Source organism: Gallinula chloropus, assembly GCF_964237585.1.
Source record: "Gallinula chloropus genome assembly, chromosome: 29".
Lineage (NCBI taxonomy): Eukaryota > Metazoa > Chordata > Aves > Gruiformes > Rallidae > Gallinula > Gallinula chloropus.
The window spans coordinates 83,390-104,420 of NC_140114.1; the positions used below are offsets into that span (position 1 = coordinate 83,390).

Sequence of the window (21,031 nt, forward strand, 5' to 3'; positions counted from 1 at the left end):
TGAAGGGAGGGTCTAGGGCACAGGGTTATGAGGAGGGACCCACTGACACAGGCTGAGGTCACAAAGGGACACCCCACATCACTCCCACACCCGCTGACCCAGTCAGGTTTGGTCATGCAGTGAGAAGGGGGCTGCTCTCTAAACCCCACACCCAATCTGTTCTCCCTCAGAAGACTGTGGGGCAGGGAGAGGAACAGTTTCTGGGCATTGCATCTGACGTGTTTGGTACACAAAAATCTGCTACCATGGTGCATTCAACTCAAACATCTCACAGCTCTGATGTTCCGTAGGAATTCAGGTCAAGCAGCTCAACTTCCCAGTTTCAAAGAGAAGTGAGAACTTGGCACAGCTCAGCAACCTTTGCACAGTTGTTCTCAACATGATTTTCTCCCAGATAGGTGGGTGTGGGGAAAACAAGGGGTTTCACTGCCCTTCTTATCAGTACGTTGCTGCTCATGGATCTGTGCAAGTCCTGGGTAACACAGAGGTCTCTGAACCACGAGCACCTTGCCATTTTTAAGAGAGGTATTTTTAAATATGAAATGTCGCCAGTTCTGTTACTCTTGGCAGCCTGAGGCTGGAAATAGGAGAAGGGCAAAGGAGGGGGGATTTTTGAGGACTTGCAAGGGTTGCCTCGGGGCCTGCCTCCTCCTGCATGAAGGGGAAAACGCATTGTGCAGCTGTGCTCATCCCAGCAAGCTGTGGCACCCAAAGCCTTGGCAGCAGCTTGCTCCACAGCAAGCCAGCATGCTTAGCCTCTGGAGACAATTCCGGCCAGGAGAACAGCCGCACCTGCAGCTCTTCCCCACGCCGCAGGTGTGTGCATAGCTCTGTGGGCCCTCGGCCAGCCCAGGGCACGAGGCACCGGCTTCTGGACACAACACACGCACTGAGCAACGAGCACACGCTCCCGCTGCAGGTGTGGGGGCCGGACTGACCACAAAATACACTCCTTCTGGGGCAGAGAGCCGGGGGCACCCCGTCCCGCTGCCCTGGGAGCTCAACATGGCGACAGCCCGGCGCGAGGCGCCGCGCGCAGGGCAGGGAAGGCGCCCGGGCGCAGCTCGCTCCCTGGCGGCGGCAGCGCGCATGCGCCACGTCCCTGCCTGCAGTGCCCCGAGCGCGCGTGCTCGCCTGCCGCCGCCTTCCGTGACGTCATCGCCGGCGCGGCCTGCTGCCGCCGCGCTGTCCCGCTCTGCGCGGCCGTGCCCGGCCGCTCGCTGGGGAGGCGGGTGCTGCCCCCGCGCCCCGTTCCGCCGCTCCTCGGCTGTTCGGTGCCGGGTCTCCCCCGCTCCCCACCCGAGGGGCCGCCGCCTGCGAGCGGCGCCGTCTCTGTGGCGAGGCCCGGAAGGGGCGTTCCGCGGCGGGCTCGCGGCCGGAAATGACGGCGCGGCTGGCGCGGAGGCGGCGGAGGAGCCGGGTCGGAGCCATGTCAGCGGGCGGCGGGGGGCAGCGCGACGGCGGGGCCGCCGGCGGGTGAGGCGGGGCCGCGGCGGGTTCCCCGGGCGCCCCTAGGGATGGGCCTCAGCGCGGCGGTTCCGGGGCGCGGCGGCTCCCGGAGCCCCCGTGGGCTGAGGCGGGGGGCGGCCGGTGCTGAGGCCTCGCTCTTTTCCAGGCGCCGCAGTAAGTGGGACCAGCCCGGCCCGGGCCCCGCTTTCCTCCTCCCCGGCACCGCGCCGCTGCCTGGGCGTCCCTTTCCTGGCGGAGGAGATGGCGGCTCCGCTGTGGCGGGTTCCGAGAGCTCTGCCGCCCCCTCGGGAGCGCTGGATGCGGCCGCGGCCGTGGCCGCCAAGATCAACGCGATGTTAATGGCCAAAGGGAAACTGAAGCCGGCGCCCAGCGTGGCGGACAAGGTGGGTGCTCGGAGAGGCGGCGCCGGGCCGGGCCTGGAGGTGATGGGTGAAGCTGGGGTCGCGGTTGTTTTCTGGCTGGAGCCGGCGGAACAGCTCTCGGCGGGATGGGAGGTGATGGAGCTTTGCTTGGAGAAGTAGGATCCGGCAAAAAAGCCATCGCTCGACCTTCTTACGTTTGGTTTTCTGAGTGGGAGAAAACAGGGGCATAGCTAAATAACCCCAGTTCCCTCAGGCCTTCTGAGGAGTGGCTGAGGGAGTTGGGGGTGTTCAGCCAGCAGAAGAGGAGGCTGAGGGGAGACCTTATCACCACCTACAAGTACCTGAAAGGATGTTGTAGAGGTAGGGATTGATCTCATCATCCAGGTGTCAGGGTGAGGGGGAATGGCCTCAAGCTGCACCAGGGCAGGGTCAGAGCAGATGGGAGGGGAAAGTTCTTCCCTGGCAGAGTTGTGGGGCTGTGGCACAGGCTGCCCAGGGAGGGGCTGAGTTCCCTTCCCTGGGTGTGTTTAACAGAGAGGAGATGAGGTGCTCAGGGATATGGTTTAGTAGAGGATGGGTCTGGTTGGACTCGATGATCTCAAAGGTCTTTTCCAACCTGGTGATTCTGTGAGGTGAGTCCTGCTGCTGTTCTGTAAAGCTTAACCAGAGCATCCCGTGGGCAGATGCTGAACTTCCTCCTCAAGTATTTCTAAAGTAGTGCAACTGTTGTCAAAAATGCTGTGTGAAGCAGCCAATTTAAAACAGGAGAACAAACTGTTTTCATGCTTAAGGTTTGAGACACCTGAACAGCAGAGGATGCTGCTATTCTGTTCATCTAAGAGGATGTCTTGTTATTCTATATTTTTCCCACAAGCTCTGCTGGTATTCTGGCATCCTGTGGTCCAATCACCAAGGCTGGAAAAGACCTTCAGGTCCAACCATCAGGCCTACACTACCACAACCTGTAAAGCATCTCCTGAAGTGAATTGATAAATTGGATTGTTGTGGGAATCACTTCACCCCCTTCACACACCAATTCGCTCCTGGGTTGTTTTTTTAGGAAATGCTTGGCCTTGACATTTCCAGAGCAATAAACTCTGAGGGTGCTTTGGGTTGTCAGTGAATGGAAATTAAGGAGCTTGCAGATTAATGAATTTTCTTTTTGGTTTGTGGTTTTGATTTTTGGGTTGGTTTTTAAAACCTTTTGGGGTTTTAAGTGTAGAAGGAATGATAGAATCTACTGCACATACAATGAGTTAGTTCCTGTGATCTACCAACCAGTGCCAGTGACCTACCACCCTCATATTAAAGAACTTTTTCCTAATATCCAACCTCTAAATCTCCCCTTTTGTAGTTTAAAACCACCACCCCTCATCCTATTGTTCCATGCCCTGAGGAACAGTTCATCCCTGGCTTCCTTATAGGCACCTTCAGGTACTTAAAGGCTGCTATAAGGTCCCCCCAGAGTCTTCTCCATGCTGAACAAGCCCAACTCACTTTTCTGTAGTCCCACCTGTGCTTGTCCATTTCTAAAGCAGAAAAAGTAATCACTTCTGATATCAAAGTGCACTGAAGGTAAATAAATGAATGTCTTTATCTGGGCTTGAGGTTGTGAAGAGGGGGATTAGTGAGTAGTAGATAGAATGAAGGTGCTTTCTGTTAATATTTGTGGAGCTTTGGGCTTCAGGACCTGAAAAGGAGAGAGCAAAGAGGATATTCACCTCTAGAATACTGGGGTCAATTGGTTTGTGACCTCATTTATCTCTGGCCTTTTGCAACGATTTTCTTTTGAAGCTGCAGGCTCCTGGAAAGGGTCCAGCTACAAGTAAAAGCAAAGATGACCTGGTGGTGGCAGAGGTAGAAATCAATGACGTTCCCCTCACGTGCAGAAACCTGCTGACAAGAGGACAGACTCAGGATGAGGTATGTTCAGGCTGTAACTCTGATTTCTTAGGCTGGGAGGCATGTTTGCTCCTGGTTGTAAGATTAGAAGAGCTTGTGTTTAACATGCTTTGTTTAGTACTTAATTAGTTTGTTCGTTACAATGTTGTATACCCCATCCCTGGGGGTGTTCAAAGCCAGGTTGGGTGGGGCCCTGGGCAGCCTTGTGTAACTCCAGGCCTGGAGGTTGGTGTCCCTGCCTGTGGCAGGGGGTTGGAGCTCTGGGACCCTTGGGGTCCCTCCCAACCCTGGCAGGGGTGTTGGAGCTCTGGGACCCTTGGGGTCCCTTCCAACCCAGACCAGTCTGGGATCCTATGAGGTGAGGTAGCATAGCTGGTGTCCTTTAGTGGGCACTGTTGCTACTGCTTTAAGGACCTTGGTCTTTAACTGCTTTGGGGTTTTTGTGTGTGCCCTGTTTCTAATTGATAAGCTTATCACTGGGGGTTCTTTTACTTTGTAGATAAGTCGACTGAGTGGAGCAGCTGTCTCTACACGAGGGAGATTCATGACTGCAGAAGAGAAAGCGAAAGTGGGACCAGGGTTTGTATTTTTTGGGGAGGGATTCTGCTTTTCCTTGTCACTGGGTTTGTTTCCATGAGCAGCATCACTGTTGGGAGCCAGAGTGAATCAACTGTCACTCATTTTGACTGTTTACCATTAGAACTGACTGCATCACTGGTGTCCTACCTGCTTAAAATCAATAGTGACATGAAAAGAGCTGAGCAACCAAACCATGAATGGGACAGGTCAGACTGAGCTTTGAAGGTTGAACACTGCCCAGTGTCAGGTGTTGCACTTGGGCAGGAGGAATCCCAGACACAGATACAGCCTGGGAGAAGAGCTCCTGGAGAGCAGCCCTGCTGAGAAGGACCTGGGTGTTGTGGGGGATGAGGAACTCAACATGAGCCAGCAGTGGCTCCTGCAGCTGGGAAGGGCGATGGGATCCTGGGCTCCATCAGCAGAGGGGTGGCAGCAGGGACAGGGAGGGGATTGTCCCTCTCTGCTCTGCCCTCCCCAGCTGGAGTCCTGTGTCCAGAGCTGGGGCCCAACACAAGGAAGATGTGGGGCTGTTGGAGAGGGGTCAGAGGAGCCACGGGGATGCTCAGAGGGCTGGAGCAGCTCCCCATGGAGAGAGGCTGAGGGAGCTGGGCTGGGTCAGCCTGGAGAAGAGAAGGCTGTGGGGGGACCTCACTGCAGCCCCCCAGTCCCTGAAGGGAGCAGAGGAACAGGAGGGGAATGGGCTTGTTAAAGGGTGGATAATGGCAGGACAAGGGGGACGGGGTGAAGCTGGAGGAGGGAAGGGGGAGAGGAGAGATTGGGGGGAAGTTCTTTGCAGAGAGAGTGGTGAGGGGCTGGAAGGGGCTGCCCAGAGAGGGGGTGGGTGCCCCGTCCCAGGGGGTGTTCAAGGCCAGGCTGGGTGGGGCCCTGGGCAACCTTGTGTAGCTCCAGGCCTGGAGGTTGGTGTCCCTGCCTGTGGCAGGGGTTGGAGCTCTGTGACCCTTGGGGTCCCTCCCAACCCAGATCAGTCTGGGATTCTATGGGCTTCTTCCAGACTATACTCAGTGTCTTGTGTGTTCTGCCAAGAACAGGCAACCTCCCAATTAGAAAGAGAGCTAATATTTCATAGGCTCAGTGCTTTTAGTTAGTTAACCTTTCACCTGGACAGGCAAATTCAAGCTTTCAGTGGTATAAGTTTATTAAGTCATCATGTAAATATTTTCTTAGTATGTTGAGTTTTCAGTGCAAAGTTTGTGTACTGGCTGTCATGATATTCAATTAATATGTGTTTACTTCCTCATTTGAAGTCTTTATGGAAGATGTGGGATGTTTATGTGACCTATAATTAGATTGCATCCTTAATTGTGTGGGGGTTTAATGGAATATTTGATGTTTCCTTTCCAGGGATCGTCCTTTGTATCTTCACGTCCAGGGGCAGACGCGGGAGTTAGTTGACAGTAAGTGTGTGCAAACTACAGAGCATTCTGCTTTTCCTTGGGTTATTGGTGGTAAAGGGGCTTTATTAAGGCCCTTTGTTATCACCAGTTTGGGTTTGTATTATAAATATCTGGGTGTTGATAACTGATCCCATTTAAACATTGATCATAGAATGGTCTGGGTTGGAAGGGACCCCGAGGATCACAGAGTTCCAACCCCCCTGCCAATCTCTGCTCAGAGCTACCTAAGGTGCTGTTTCATTAGGCATGACACTAAAACTTCTGGCAGATGACAAGGGAGTGTGGGTAGGGTTTTATTTAGGAGTTTATTCCTGATAACACGCTGTGATCCCACTGCAAGAGGCATGTGACAGGGGAACTTCCCCTATAACATAAAAGTATGAACCTTTTCTGCAACACAGGTATTTCCATTAGAAGCCCAAAATGCTCCTGTCTGCCTGTGCCTGCTGGAAATAGAAAAAGGAAAACTATAACCTGTTCAGACCTTCATTTATTCGGTGTATCAGTTCATAGGCTTGTCCTCTTTTGGAACTTGAAGCTGCCTGCTCCTATCTACCTTGATTTTCGGAGCCACAGAACTATTTTTCACCTGTTTCATCCTCACAAATGAGCAAACTAAATCCTACACCTGCTTAATATAAATGTTTCTAGCATTAGCTAAAATGTGTGGGGTAAACCTGCCCCCTTCCATATATGATCGTAGACTTTGTCAGGGTGGGAGGTTTGAAAGAACCCTGGTACCATCCTTTGATGCAATCCCAGGATGCTAATACTGGGCCCTGCCATCAGTTGTGATATCTTTGCCTGCAGATCTGCTGTCAGAATGTGGGAAGTTACCAGTTGTTTCACAATGGGGTTAATCTGGGCAGTTGATAAGGGCTGAAATGTGAATGAACTTCATGTTTTGTGTCAATTAGGAGCTGTTAACCGAATTAAAGAGATAATTACTAATGGAGTGGTGAAAGCAGCCACCGGTTCTAGTCCAACGTTCAATGGAGCTACAGTTACTGTGTATCACCAGCCAGCCCCTATTACTCCCTTGTCTCAAGCTGTTGGCCAAAAACCTCCATTCCAGTCAGGGGTGAGTAATTAATGTATCTGAATTTCATTGGTAACACCGAGTTTTACCTATTCCAGAGTAGATGGGTAATGTGCAGTTCATGAATAAATAATTAAAAATCAACCCCACCCAAAGAAAAACCAACAAACAAACCCCAAACCTCTTGTGTGTTGTCAAAACTGGAGGATGAATCAGTCTGAGCCTGAAGAGTGAGACTCAGAGGATAGTAGCCTCCTAAAAGAAAAGGGATGGAGAGAGCAGTCCTGCTTCCAGAAAAGCAATGGGCTGACTGTGTCATCCAACACTTAACTGCTTCAACTGTCATAGAATCATGGACTGGTCTGGGTTGGAAGGGACCCCAAGGGTCACAGAGCTCCAAACCCCTGCCACAGGCAGGGACACCAACCTCCAGGCCTGGAGCTACACAAGGTTGCCCAGGGCCCCAGCCAACCTGGCCTTGAACACCCCCAGGGACGGGGCACCCACCCCCTCTCTGGGCAGCCCCTTCCAGCCCCTCACCACTCTCTCTGGACAGAACTTCCCCCCAGTCTCTCCTCTCCCCCTTCCCTCCTCCAGCTTTACTCCATCCCCCTTGTCCTGCCATTATCCACCCTTTAACAAGCTGATTCCCCTCCTGTTCCTCTGCTCCCTTCAGGGACTGGGAGGCTGCAGTGAGGTCCCCCCACAGCCTTCTCTTCTCCAGGCTGACCCAGCCCAGCTCTCTCAGCCTCTCTCCGTAGGGGAGCTGCTCCTGCCCCTCTGAGCATCTTTCTGGCCCTCTTTTCTGGTCGTGGAAATACAATTTGTGGCCTCCAGTGAGATGAATATCATAATTCTTAGATGAAATAAACTGCTACTGTTATATTTTCAGATGCATTATGTTCAGGACAAGTTATTTGTTGGTCTGGAACACGCTGTACCTACTTTTAACGTGAAGGAGAAGGTAGAAGGACCTGGTTGCTCCTACTTGCAGCACATTCAGATTGAAACAGGTGCCAAAGTCTTTCTTCGTGGGAAAGGCTCAGGTTGCATCGAACCAGCATCAGGCAGAGAAGCTTTTGAACCCATGTACATCTACATCAGGTATGAGGGAGTTTTGAGGAAAAATAGAACCCACAAACCCACAAAAAAATAGTTACAAACCCACCAAAACCCAACGTTAAAAATACATTAGTGTGGGATATTCTTAATTTGGACTGACTTAAGGCAGATAAAATAGCTTTTGAACCTGACTTTTATATTAACAGAGATCTCTCTAAAGTGATAAAGAGATCAACTTTGTGGTGATATGGCATGAAGTGATATTCAGCCATTAGTTACTGCTTTTTACTGGGAGCACAGTAAAACCATGTTTCTTTTGGGCTTGGGTTGTGTTGTTGTGCTTTAAGGGAAGAAAACAAAATGTCTTGACCAAACAAGTCAGTGTTCTGGGCTCCTTTCTTGCAGAATTTAGACTAACCTGAATTTTTATGTAGAAAACCAACTCATTTATTTTCTCCCTGGTTGTGTTAAATAGCTGCAGAGCTGCTACAGTCATTCAAGGGCTAAGATCTAACAACAGGCTAGATCTTACCTTAGGTCAAAGAAGCAGCTCCCAAATTTAGTGGGAACACTTGTACTTATGAAGGGTTGTTTTTTATTTTATTTCTTTCCAGTCACCCAAAGCCAGAAGGTTTGGCAGCTGCTAAAAAGCTGTGTGAGAATCTCTTGCAAACAGTGAGTAGCTCTTACAAATATGAGAGATCCGAGCCAGTCGTTGCTTTAGCATGTGCCTGGCTAATGATTCTCTCTTTATGCTCTCGGCAAAACCCTCCATGTATTCTGACTTGCTAGTAGGTTTTTCCCTACCTAAGTGCTGCTGTCTAATTTTTATGGAGGGAATAAACATTTCTTAGGATGGAATTATGGGGTGGGGAGTGGGGTTGCAAATGTTTCCTCACCAGAACTGGGTGTGGGGTGCAGGGGTCTGTCTCTCTGCACACATAAAGAATCCTGTGGCATTTTCTGATTGCTGTAGCTTCCCTTGCTTTAGCTTTAAATATTATCCAGAGCTGTGTGTCTGCTCTGTCTTTCCTAAAGTGATTGTTGTACCAAAAGAAAAAGTAGAAAATCTCTGAGACAGATAACATAGAAAATTAATCTCTCAGCTTTTATATGAATAAGAAAGAGTGAAATGCTGTGAGGTGATTGTTCTGTCAGTACTGACAACTGAGTTGGGCTCCCAAGTCTTTCGAAAAATACAGAAGAGCTTTAAGATTCTTTTGACTTTTGAGTGTATTGTCTCTACTGAAGTAATTAGCATGCTACTCTTTCATTTGAAAGAGTATTTTACACAAATCTGTCAGAGCAGCAGGATTAGTGGGATGTTCAGCAAGATTTTGGTTGGTGGGGTTTTATTTTCAGAGTCCATGTTTGGACACTGTCTTACTGTCTCTGCGCTGTATGCTCTGCCCTTTGCCTGTGAAATGTTAATATAGTGAATAGATGTTTATTGTTGTTTAATCTTTGAAAATTCTTTGTAGGTTCACGCTGAATACTCCCGATTTGTGAATCAGATAACCACTGCAGTACCCTTAGCAGGTAAACACTAGTAACAGCAAGGTGTTTGAAGCTGCACTCTGCAGAGCTGTGCTTAGTTTTGTGGCATTTGTCTACCTGGGGAGGTGTTTTTAAGTCCCTCAGTTGAAAAAAGACTCCACCTTCTTTTACATTTGGTGATGAAATGTGATTGTTTTGGGATTAACTGAGCTAAAGATGACTCTTTGTCCACCCTTTCTCTCACCAGGCTTCAGTCAGCCTGCTGCTATCAACAGTGTACCTTCCCAGCCATCCTATTACCCTTCCAATGGGTACCAGTCTGGTTATCCTGTTGTTCCCCCTCCCCAACAACCAGTTCAGCCACCCTATGGTGTCCCAGGCATCGTACCACCTGCGATGCCGTTGGCACCCGGAGTCTTAACAACAACACTACCCACCGGAGTTCCGCCTGTGCCAACACAGTACCCCATCTCTCAAGTACAGCCTCCAGCCAGCACTGGACAGGTACAGCCACAGGTTCTTTGCTGTATGTCTGCCAACTTGCTAAGCTGTTTCTTCTCTAACAACAACATACTTTTAAGTAGTTCCAGGTGGAGATTTCTTCTTTAGGGCATTTTTTTGTTGGTGTTTTTGCTTTGCAGTAATTCTGACCAGCTGAATTATCAATTATCAGTTTTTCTTGTGTTTTTTCTGCATTACAGAGTCCACTGAGTGGTCCTTTCCTTCCTGCTGCCCCAGTAAAAACCACCATGCCGACTGGTACGCAGCCGCAAGTCCAACCCCATCCCCAAGGTCAAAAGAGACGCTTCACTGAGGAACTCCCAGATGAGAGAGAGTCAGGACTGCTGGGCTATCAGGTGGAATAAAATCAGCAATTTTACTTCATTCACCAAAAATGGAACTTGGCTGGAGAGAGATTGGTTGTCGGCAGAGTTTATTGGGCAGCAACCATGCAAGACCTTTGGCAGACAGCAGCAGTGGTTACATCAAGAGCACGCTGTGGTTTCTTTGGGTGGATGCACTGTCCCTAAAACTCTGACTTACTTGATTCATTGGTGACTTGCTTTCCATACCCTCAATCTTTCCTGAAGAATACTGGTGCATTCAGGTCAAAGAGATGACATTAGCGTGTTGCTGGTTAGTTCAAAGGAAGATTATTTAGGGTTTTGTTTGGGTTTGGGGGACTGTTTTTTGGGGGATGGGGCAGAATTGTGGCAATAACTTCCAGATTTTCCTGTTTACCTTTCTTGCAGGTTGCACTTGAGAGGATTACAAGAAGCCTAGTTTTAAGAGATTGCTTTTATTTCTTCTTTAGATAGTAGATGTTAAACAGTTACTTTTCATTAACTTTGGAGTTCTTCAGGTTTCTATATGAGAAAAGGGAGTTTCTGCAAATGATTCTCTGCTGCTCACAGGCAGAAACCATTAATAAAAGCTTTACCTAGAGACACTGAGGAGCTGCCTGTACATTAGACCTGATATTTGTATCGAGCAGAGTTTGTGGCACGAGGTCTATACAGTTCTGAGAATTAGCTGACTGAGGATGTATTAAGTTGATCTGTGAACTAAGCAGCTACTTTTACTCTCCTGAACCATTGAAAAGGTAGAGTAGCTGGTGAGGTTTCTTTTATATTGGTTCTCAGGCCTCTTTTCCACATTCCCCTCAGTATTTTTTAGGAGAAAGCATTTTGTTTAATACTGGCAGTTAGTGGTTTCTTCTGCTAGTTGGCAGTATGCTCTGAAAAAGTTGGGTTTCCTATCTTTATCATTAAGGAGCTATAGCTTATGTTGTAGTTGTAGATTTGCTAATGCCGTGTGTTTTTCTGCTCATAGCATGGACCCATTCATATGACTAATTTAGGTACAGGCTTCTCCAGTCAGAGTGAAATCGATGGAGCCGGATCGAAGCCAGCAAGTTCCTCAGGAAAGGAGAGAGAGAGGGACAGGTTAGTGGTGGAAAAATCATCTTCAGAACCTTATTTCAGAGCTGAGCTGTGTTTCGCCTTCTCTTCGAGGAGAGGCTGAGGGAGCTGGGCTGGGTCAGCCTGGAGAAGAGAAGGCTGTGGGGGGACCTCACTGCAGCCCCCCAGTCCCTGAAGGGAGCAGAGGAACAGGAGGGGAATGGGCTTGTTAAAGGGTGGATAATGGCAGGACAAGGGGGACGGGGTGAAGCTGGAGGAGGGAAGGGTGAGAGGAGAGACTGGGGGGAAGTTCTTTGCAGAGAGAGTGGTGAGGGGCTGGAAGGGGCTGCCCAGAGAGGGGGTGGGTGCCCCGTCCCTGGGGGTGTTCAAGGCCAGGCTGGCTGGGGCCCTGGGCAACCTTGTGTAGCTCCAGGCCTGGAGGTTGGTGTCCCTGCCTGTGGCAGGGGCTTGGAGCTCTGCGTTCCCTGGGGTCCCTTCCAGGCCATGCCATTCTATGATGCTGTGATTCTATGATTCTGTGACTGTGGGGGTGGAGTGGGTTGTTTTCTTGGTTGTTGGGGTTGGTTTTGCTTGGCTGTGTCTTTTAAGAAAGGATACGAAGGTTGGCTTTTTGTGCTACTTAATGAAAACAGTCTAATTTTCCCTATTCCCAAAGTCTCTATGCTCTTACTGTGAGTCTGGTACTTTGCCAGCTTCTTGAGATGACAGGATATTCCTGTGCAATAGGTTAGGCTTACACTGTAAATTATTCCAATTTTAAAACAAACCTGGAAAAGTTACTAACTTACAGCCTGAAGCTTCAGGGGAAGATTTATGTCCAGGGATGGGACATCCACAGCTTCTCTGGAAAGCCAGTCTCTCATCACCATTCAGAAAAGAATTTCCTCCTAATAGCTGATCTAGATCTGCCCCTCCTGCAGCTGAAGGCCGTTCCCCTGGGCCTGGCCCTCCCTGCCCTGGGCACCAGCCCCTCTCCAGCTCTCCTGGAGCCCCTCAAGGGACAGGAAGGGGCTCAGAGCTCTCCCCACAAGCAGCTTCTCTTCTCCAGGCCGAGCCAGCCCAGCTCTCCCAGCCTGGCTCCAGAGCAGAGGGGCTCCATCCAGCCCTCACATCCTCTCCATGGGCTCCTCTGGACTGGCTCCCACAGCTCCATGTCCCCCTTGTCCTGGGGATCCCCGAGCTGGAGGCAGCACTGCCGGGATGTCTTGAGAGCAGCATTTTAGAGGGAGAATCCCCTCCCCTCGACCTGCTGGCTTGGCTGCTGTTGATGCAGGAAATGATTGGCTTTCTGGGCTGCAAGCTGGCTTGTGATGAGCTTGTCATCCCCCAGTTCCCCCAGGCCCTTCTCGGCAGGGCTGCTCTGGACCCCTTCCTCCCCCAGCCCGAGTTGATCCCCTGGGTTGCTCTGACCTGTGGTCAGGACCTTGCACTTGGCCTTGTTGAACTTCATGCTGTTTGCATGGGCCCAGCTCAGCATGTCATGGATCCCTTCCCTCTGAAGTACAGACACCTGCAGCCTTGTCTTGATGAAGACATTAAACAGTCTCAGTCCCAGTGCAGCCCCTTCAGGGACACCACTTGTTACTGGTTTCTCCTTGAACACTGAGCTGTAACTCTTTGACCTCAGCCATCTAACCAATTCCTTACCCATCCCACAGTCCATCCATCACATCCATTTCCTCTCAGATTTAGAGGTAAGAGTTGGGGGGCAGCATGTCAGAGACCCCAGGCAGGTTGCTGTTTGCTTGTAGAAGGCCACTAGATGAGTCAGGCAATTAGAAGTGACACTCCTCAGGTCAAAGACTGAGTTATGAACTTTTCTGCTATTATCTTTGAAAAGAGTGGAGAAAAAACAAGGCTTGCTTTGGTTTAAACAGGCAGTTGATGCCTCCACCAGCTTTTCCTGTCACTGGGATGAAATCAGAATCTGAAGAAAGAAACGGTGCGGGGTCCTTGCCAGGCAACCATGGTGAGTGCAGTGAATAAAACAGACTTTTAAGTCAAGTTTGCTTTCCAAAACGAGTTTGTGCTGATCTTCATATTTCTCTAAATCAGTGATTTTAATTATATTTCTTTGGCTGTTCTTGATACTTCATTATTTAAGTGAAAAGCAGGTGGTATTGCACTGCTCTAAACCCACCGCTCTCTGCTCCGACTGTACGCACCTGATGCTTCTCTTTAAAACCTTAACACATACCTGTACCAACGAGGAGAGTGTAATTAGTGAAGGACTCCAGCCAGGTATTTTTGACCCATCAGTCAGATGAGGAATGGAATGTCGGCTGTTTTGCTCTCCTGTGGATTTGGTTGTGAGCGAGTGTCTCTAGAGGCACCGAGGAGTGTTGGTGGGAGCGGTGGTTATGAGTTATGTCTGTGAACAACACAAACACTGCCAGACCTCATCCTTTCATAGGCCTCTCACCCATCAAGCACTTGCAGCTCGGTACAACATGTAATCCTCCTAACTCCTCCTGCTAGCTGAGTGCCTTTCAGGTCTGCAGGACATCACGTTAGCCTCTTTAACCTTAGTTCTTCTGCAGTATTGATCCCAGAGATTGGTCTTCCATTAGCTTTCCCTTGACCAAAGTTTCTACTTTTCTTTATATTTATCTCTTGAACGCTGAAGTTGCCATCCCTTAGACCCATTTGCTAACTTTGCCTTTTTTGTGTGTGTTTGTTTTCTTCTTTTCTCTGTTCTCTTACATGGTTCTGATGGATCACACGTGCTGTTGCTGCTGCCGTTTCGTGTGGCCTTCGACCTTGGATGACCATTGGCCTTGTGACCTCAAAATGGTGTCCAACTAACAAATTTATGATTAACATCCTTTTTTTTATTATTATTAACTCGTTTTGGGGCATTTTGTCTCTTTTTTTTGTTTTCTACTTTTATTTTTCCTTCTTGGGGGCTGGTGGGGGGGTGGGTGGGCCTATTGTTTGGTTTCCCCTCCTAGATCATCAAGCGAAGAAGATGAAAACTGCTGAGAAAGGCTTTGGATTAGTGGCCTATGCTGGAGATTCATCAGACGAAGAAGAGGAACACGGTGGCCATAAAAACGCAAGTACCTTTTCACAGGGATGGAGTCTGGGATACCAGTACCCCTCCTCACAACAGCGAGCTAAGCAACAGATGCCATTTTGGATGGCACCCTAAAAACCTGCAGAAGAGTTTTCATTCATCCTTCCCCTCCCCCCTCTAGCAATAATGCATGTACATTACAGAATGGACTTTGCAAACACACATTGGTTTTTACATTTGCAGAAGCTGAAGGTTCAATATTTCCCCCTTGAAAGGGCTTCGTTATTTTTAAAACCCCCTCTTATTTCTGCAGTGAATTTGTCGGTTAATGTTTGAAATAGCATTTTGCTGGGGTTAGTCCCTTGTGCAGGGGGGGAAGTACTGTAAAGAGAAGCTAGGGAAGCCTCGTGGTCGCATTTCCAGGGGGGTAACTTAAAACCAGGAAGAGTCAGTCACTCTGACTTCATTCTACACCTGGTGTTTGTGTTTGAGGGGGTGTTCCTGCTGTCAGCCTGTGTTTGTGGTCCCGTTGAGCTAACGGTGACCCCAGCTTCAGCGTTTGGACTTTGAAGGAAGGAAAGGCACGACGAGTAGTTCTGGAATGCTTGAGGATCCCATTTCCTTAAACTCTTTTAATTTGTTTTCACTCGAAGCATCTCCTGTAACTCAGCACTGTCCTTCTTTCTCTCTAAGAAGTGGTTTTACTAACCTCACAACTTCTCCTTCTAGCCAGGCGTTGGGGTGGGATGGGGGGGAATGCTCAGGGTTTTTGGGTGGGTTCATCTTGCTGATCCTCACCTGGGCACTGTGGCTGGTCCTTCTCCCACATCCCCTGGATTCCTTCCCAGCAGCAGTCTGGACCCAACTCCTCCTTTAACTCCTTCACTTCCTTGATTCTCCCCCTTCATTTCACGGTGGTTTCACAAAGAAAAGGCAGGCAGCATCTGTGGCCACGCTCTCCCAGCAGCGGCTGCCTTTCCCCTCGGAGCCTGGAAGTGGTACCTGGGAATGAACTGATGGATTATTTACGGACATGAACTGCACCATGGGCTTTCTTAGCTGCAGAAAGAACTCTTCTGTGTGGAGGAGCGATGCCTGGGACAGCACTGGGCTGGGCAGCTTTTGGAATGGGAGAAATCGTTCTAACTGTGGGGACGTTTTTTGGCTGCTGCCCCCCCCTTCCCCCTCCTTTCAGGACCTCGCTGGCTCCCTTGTACAAACGCCATCTTTCCTATGTGTTGTAAATAATTAGAAGCATACTTTCATTATAAATAAATGTATAAATATTGTGCTGCTGGGCTCTTTGGGGGGGAGTTGGGACTCCGCGCTGGGTGGTACTGGGGGCGGTTTCAGGTGGGGTGGGGCGGGCGGCGCTAGGACCGCGCGGCGCGAGGACCGCTCCTGAGCTGGCCCCGCCGGGCCGCCGTCCGAGCCCCGCCCCCTCCGCGCGGCCCGGGCCGGGCGTTCGCTGGCGGCGGAGTCGCCGCCGCCATTTTGGTGTCGCCGCCTCAGCGGGAGCGGCGCCTCGGGGCGGGGGTGGGGTGCGGAGCGGCGGAGTCCGGCGGTCAGGAGACGGAGGCGGCGGGGCCGGGCCGGGCCGCGCCGGGGGCTCACGGCGCTCCCGCTCTGTCCTCCCCGTCCGCGGCGGCGGCTCGTTCGGCGCGGAGGAGATGGATGCCGGAGCCCGGCCGGGCGCTGGCGGCGGCGCCGCGGGCCAGTCCCGCGAGTACAAGCTGGTGATGCTGGGCGCCGGCGGCGTCGGCAAGAGCGGTGGGTGCGGCGGCTCCGGGGCGGGGAGGAGCGGGGGGGGGGGGGTCGGCTCTGAAGCCCCCCGCGGCCTCCACCGCCTGCCCCGCAGCTGCGGCGCGGGGCTCTGCGGGCGGGCCGGGCCACGGGGCACCCGGGTGCGGGCGAACAGCACAGCCCAGTCTCGGCGCGGCGGGTCGGCCGTGCCCGGGCGCAGCGCTCCGCGGCCGCGTTCCTTCGCCCGCGCCCAGCCTGGTCTCCGGTGGCGGGTCCTGTACCCGAGGCTGCAGCCGCAGACGTTCCCCGAGCCCCGTCCAATCGTGTCTCTGGTCTTTGTTTCCAGCCATGACCATGCAGTTCATCAGCCACCGCTTCCCGGAGGACCACGATCCCACAATCGGTAAGGAAAACACCCCTGTTTTCTCTTTGCTGTTCCTTTGCTGCTGTGGAATCCATGGTTTTAAAGTATTTTAAGCTATAGACTGGCCTAAGTTCAGGATTCAAGGCCCTTAGACTACTCCTTTAAAGGTGTTAAGAATTCTGAGAGGGTTGTGAGAACTGGGACCCACATCCCAAGCTTTAGATCTCTAATAGTTTTCCTATGGTCTGTATTGAGACCATGAATTATCTATGTATTAAGAGTTCTGAGAGCATTGTGGGGGCTGGGACACATATCCCAAGCTTTACACCTCTAATAGTTTTCCTATGGCATATATTCAGACCATGGATTATCTGTGTGTGTATGTTGGCAGACAAGGGTGAGAAGCTCCTTGTTATTAGTTGGTGATTCAAAACAAAATCTAGTCTCTGTTCCACACATCAGCTCTCTGGTATTAATTTGCCTGGCTAAATTCCAGAAACTGGGAGGTACAAAAGGGTTTAACAACTTAAAATGCTGCTGTGTGACTTTTGCAGTATCCGTAAGAGGCATCTTAACCAACAGCTAACGCTGTCAAAGGAGAAGTGGGAAAAGTAGCCAGCTTCTTGTTGAAAGGAGACTGTTGTAGTGTGGGAGTTGTGACTTAGAGGAACAGAATGTTTGTTGTTTTAATAAGAAAATGGCAGTTGGTGGTGGCCAGTTCTTCATGTCAATCACAGGTATTTTCTGGCTTTGAGAAACGTAGGATGTTCTTATTCTGTGTGTCCAGACTGAGTTTATAGGATGTTGTCACGTGCTTGCTGTGTACAGTGGCATGATTTTAGCAAATGGTTGGGAGGATACTAAACCACCACCTCCCACCATGGGCAGGGACCCCCCTCCCCAGCCCAGGGTGCCCCCAACCCCATCCCAGCCCGGCCTTGAGCCCTGCCAAGGATCCAGGGGCAGCCCCAGCTCCTCTGGGCACCCTGTGCCAGGGCCTCTCCCCTCCCCAGGAAGGATTTCTGCCTCCCAGCCCCTCTCCATCCCCCTCCTGCAGCTGAAGGCCGTTCCCCTGGGCCTGGCCCTCCCTGCCCTGGGCACCAGCCCCTCTCCAGCTCTCCTGGAGCCCCTCAAGGGACAGGAAGGGGCTCAGAGCTCTCCCCACAAGCAGCTTCTCTTCTCCAGGCCGAGCCAGCCCAGCTCTCCCAGCCTGGCTCCAGAGCAGAGGGGCTCCATCCAGCCCTCACATCCTCTCCATGGGCTCCTCTGGACTGGCTCCCACAGCTCCATGTCCCCCTTGTCCTGGGGATCCCCGAGCTGGAGGCAGCACTGCCGGGGGGGTCTGTGTCCCAGAGCGGAGCCCAGGGCTGAATCCCCTTTCCCAGCCCTGCCAGTCCTGCTGCTGGGGATGCAGCCCAGGACACAGGTGGCTTTCTGTGCTGTGAGCACTGCTGGGTCACCTTGAGCTCCTGGTCCCTCAGGTCCTTCACAGACCTGCTCTCTGTCCATCCCCCCGGCCTGTCGTTGCGCTGGGGATCACCCTGACCCGTGGGCAGGACCTTCCCCTTGGCCTTGCTGAGCTTCATGATCTCACCACTGAATTTGTTGTTACATGAAGATCAGTTTGGTTCGGTATGATTGCCAGATGATATTCTTCTGGTGTAACATTCTTTGTGTGAATTGATGACTAATTATTATTGCAATTATGTTCCAATCTCACTCTGTCTTGTGTGCTGTGACTTCACAGAGGATGCTTATAAAATACGGATACGCATTGACGACGAGCCTGCCAACCTGGATATCTTGGACACTGCAGGACAGGTATGTGAGTAATAAGAAGGGAACTGGGAAGGTGTTAAGTAGCCTGTAATGGTCAGGTGTAGAGAAAGAAATCCTATGAAAGAATGTTGTTCTTCCACGTTGTTCTTTGAGCTTTCTTAGAGCTCCCAAGCATCGTGTTGCTTAGAGTACCCATGTCACTGTCTGTGTTACCCCTGAGCCGGTGCTGTGCCCAGGCAGGAGGGACAACAGCATCCTGGGGGCAGCCAGCATGGCATGGACAGGGAGGGCATTGTCCTCACCTTGAGCACTGGGGGCAGGTTTGGGACACGGAGCTATTGGAGTGTCCAGAGGAGACACCAAGGATGGGGAAGGCTCATGAGGAGAGGCTGGAGGCCCTGGGGTTGTCCAGCCTGGAGAAGAGGAGGCTGAGGGCAGAGCTCAGGGGGGCTGTGGCTTCCTGCTGAGGGGAGCAGTGCTGATCTCTCTCCTCTCTTTGGGGACCAGGGACAGAACCCGAGGGGACGGCGTGAAGCTGCACCAGGGGAGGGTCAGGCTGGGTGTCAGGAAGAGGTTCTGTGCTGAGAGGGGGGGGTCAGGTGCTGTCCTGGGCTCCCCAGGGAAGGGGTCACAGCCCTGAGCTGGGCTGAGGGCAGGAGGCATCTGGACAATGGGCTCAGTGCAGCTCTGACTGGGCTGGGCCTGTGTGGAGCTGGGAGTGGGACTCCAGGGGCCTTACAGGTCCCATCCAGTTCAGGAGATGCTATGATTCTGCTCTCTGATTCTGTAACACGTGCATAGATGGCTTGCACAGCATTCTGGTTTCACACACTGCTTCCCCTGTTACACCTTGCTGCTCAGCAAGCAGCACACACTGTCAGTACAACACAGCGTGGTAGGATTTCCCTAGGGGGGGAATCTCGCTGTTAATCCCACCCACAAGCAGCACCTTGTCCTATAACAGGACTCACTGTCCTGCAATTGAAACACAACTCTCTGTTTCCAGGCAGAGTTTACAGCCATGAGAGACCAGTACATGAGGGCTGGTGAAGGGTTCATCATCTGTTACTCCATCACAGACCGGCGCAGCTTCCACGAGGTGCGGGAGTTCAAACAGCTGATCTACCGCGTGCGGCGCACGGACGACACGCCGGTGGTGCTGGTGGGAAATAAATCCGACCTGGCGCAGCTCCGGCAGGTGAGGGGCTTCAGGGGGCCACAGCTGGGAGGTGGTTCTGTGGTGGGACACAGTGATAGGAGAGCTTACACTCCCTTTCCCACAATTTTTATGTGTTTGCTGTGCTGTAAGTTGAAGAGCAGAGAAACACTTGTTCTGTCCCTGGGGGTGTTCAGGGCCAGGTTGGATGGGGCCCTGAGAAGCCTTGTGTAGCTCCAGGCCTGGAGGTTGGTGTCCCTGCCTGTGGCAGGGGGGTTGCCCAGGGCCCCGTCCAACCTGGCCTTGAACACCCCCAGGGATGGGGCACCCACCCCCTCTCTGGGCAGCCTGTTCCAGCCCCTCACCACTCTCTCTGTAAGAGAGAGATGGGTGAAAGAGAAAGAAAAGCAGCACAAGAAATGATCAAGAAATAAACTTTCTGGTTTTCGGCTTTCTTGACAAAAGAAAGGTCTAGGGAGCCAGTAGGTCTGGGGAGTGGATTGTGCCCCTGGACTGGGCACTGGGGAGGCTGCAGCTCCAGTGCTGGGTCCAGTTCTGGGCTCCTCAGCATCAGAAGGACATTGAGGTCCTGGAGTGAGTCCAGAGAAGGGCAACCAGGCTGGGGAAGGGGCTGGAGGGCAAATCCTCTGAGGAGCAGCTGAGGGAGCTGGGGGTGCTGAGCCTGGAGAAGAGGAGGCTGAGGGGAGACCTTCTCCCCACCTCCCCTGCCCTGCCAGGAGGGTGCAGAGAGGTGGGCGATGGTCTCTCAGCCAGGGGACAGGAGATGGGACAAGGGGCAATGGGCTCAAGCTGCCCCAGGGCAGGGGCAGAGCAGATGGGAGGGGAAAGTTCTTCCCTGGCAGAGTTGTGGGGCTGTGGCACAGGCTGCCCAGGGAGGGGCTGAGTCCCCTTCCCTGGGGGTGTTTAACAGAGGGGAGATGAGGTGCTCAGGGAGCTGGGTCAGCACAGGGTGGGAGCGGTTGGACTCGAGGATTGTAAAGGTCTTTTCCAACCTGGTGGTGATGTTTGTGTGTGTGAGACAAGTGTGAACTTCTTTTTTTCAGGTTTCCAAAGAAGAAGGCTCTGCTTTAGCCCGAGAATTCAACTGCCCCTTCTTTGAAACCTCAGCTGCCTACCGCTACTACATCGATGACGTGTTCCACGCGCTCGTGCGGGAGATCCGCAGGAAAGAGAAAGAAGCTGTGATGGCCATGGAAAAGAAAACAAAACCAAAAAGCAGCGTGTGGAAGAGACTCAAGTCACCTTTCAGAAGGAAGAAGGATTCAGTCACTTGAGCTGAGAGAAATCCTCCTCCTCCAACAGCGAACAAAACCTCCCAACAGCCATTTGTAACCAAAGCGGTTTAGTGACGCCACTTAACGACGCAGCAGCTTTCAAACCTGATGGGACCTTTCTGAGGGAGCCCAGAACTTCAACCAGTTGGTTTTGTTTAGGATGGAGGTTCCTTCAGCTTTTAAACCTGATGGGACCTTTCTGAGGGAGCCCAGAACTCCAGAAGTTAAACCAGCTGGTTTTGTGTAGAATGGAGTTCCCGTCATTTTTGATACTTAAAGACACGGTAACAGTTGTGCTTTTGGGTTTGGTGTGGTTTGTTTGAGGGGTTTTTTATTACTGGATCCAGCAAATGTTGCTTGTAGGTGGTTACAGATGCTGATAGGTTTGTATGCCTGCACTTTGGAATGTTTCTCTTCAGTCACCACGTAC

The 21,031-nt window shown here is 51.7% G+C and overlaps 2 protein-coding genes across 2 annotated transcripts; both read left to right on the plus strand.

Moving 5' to 3' along the window:
* Window positions 1-1,517: 1,517 nt before the first annotated feature.
* KHDC4 (KH domain containing 4, pre-mRNA splicing factor) lies at window positions 1,518-15,547 on the plus strand (the record flags this gene model as incomplete). Its single annotated transcript, XM_084276639.1, has 13 exons — window positions 1,518-1,853; window positions 3,627-3,755; window positions 4,234-4,313; window positions 5,676-5,728; window positions 6,646-6,809; window positions 7,660-7,871; window positions 8,444-8,504; window positions 9,311-9,368; window positions 9,574-9,830; window positions 10,028-10,183; window positions 11,160-11,272; window positions 13,126-13,217; window positions 14,200-15,547. 13 exons carry the CDS (start codon window positions 1,518-1,520, stop codon window positions 14,397-14,399), a joined length of 1,911 nt encoding a protein of 636 aa, XP_084132765.1. The 3' UTR covers window positions 14,400-15,547.
* Window positions 15,548-15,934: 387 nt separating this feature from the next.
* On the plus strand, window positions 15,935-20,783 carry RIT1 (Ras like without CAAX 1; the record flags this gene model as incomplete). Its single annotated transcript, XM_084276974.1, has 5 exons — window positions 15,935-16,034; window positions 16,354-16,410; window positions 18,119-18,192; window positions 19,157-19,348; window positions 20,371-20,783. 5 exons carry the CDS (start codon window positions 15,935-15,937, stop codon window positions 20,599-20,601), a joined length of 654 nt encoding a protein of 217 aa, XP_084133100.1. The 3' UTR covers window positions 20,602-20,783.
* Between the last annotated feature and the right edge of the window lie 248 nt (window positions 20,784-21,031).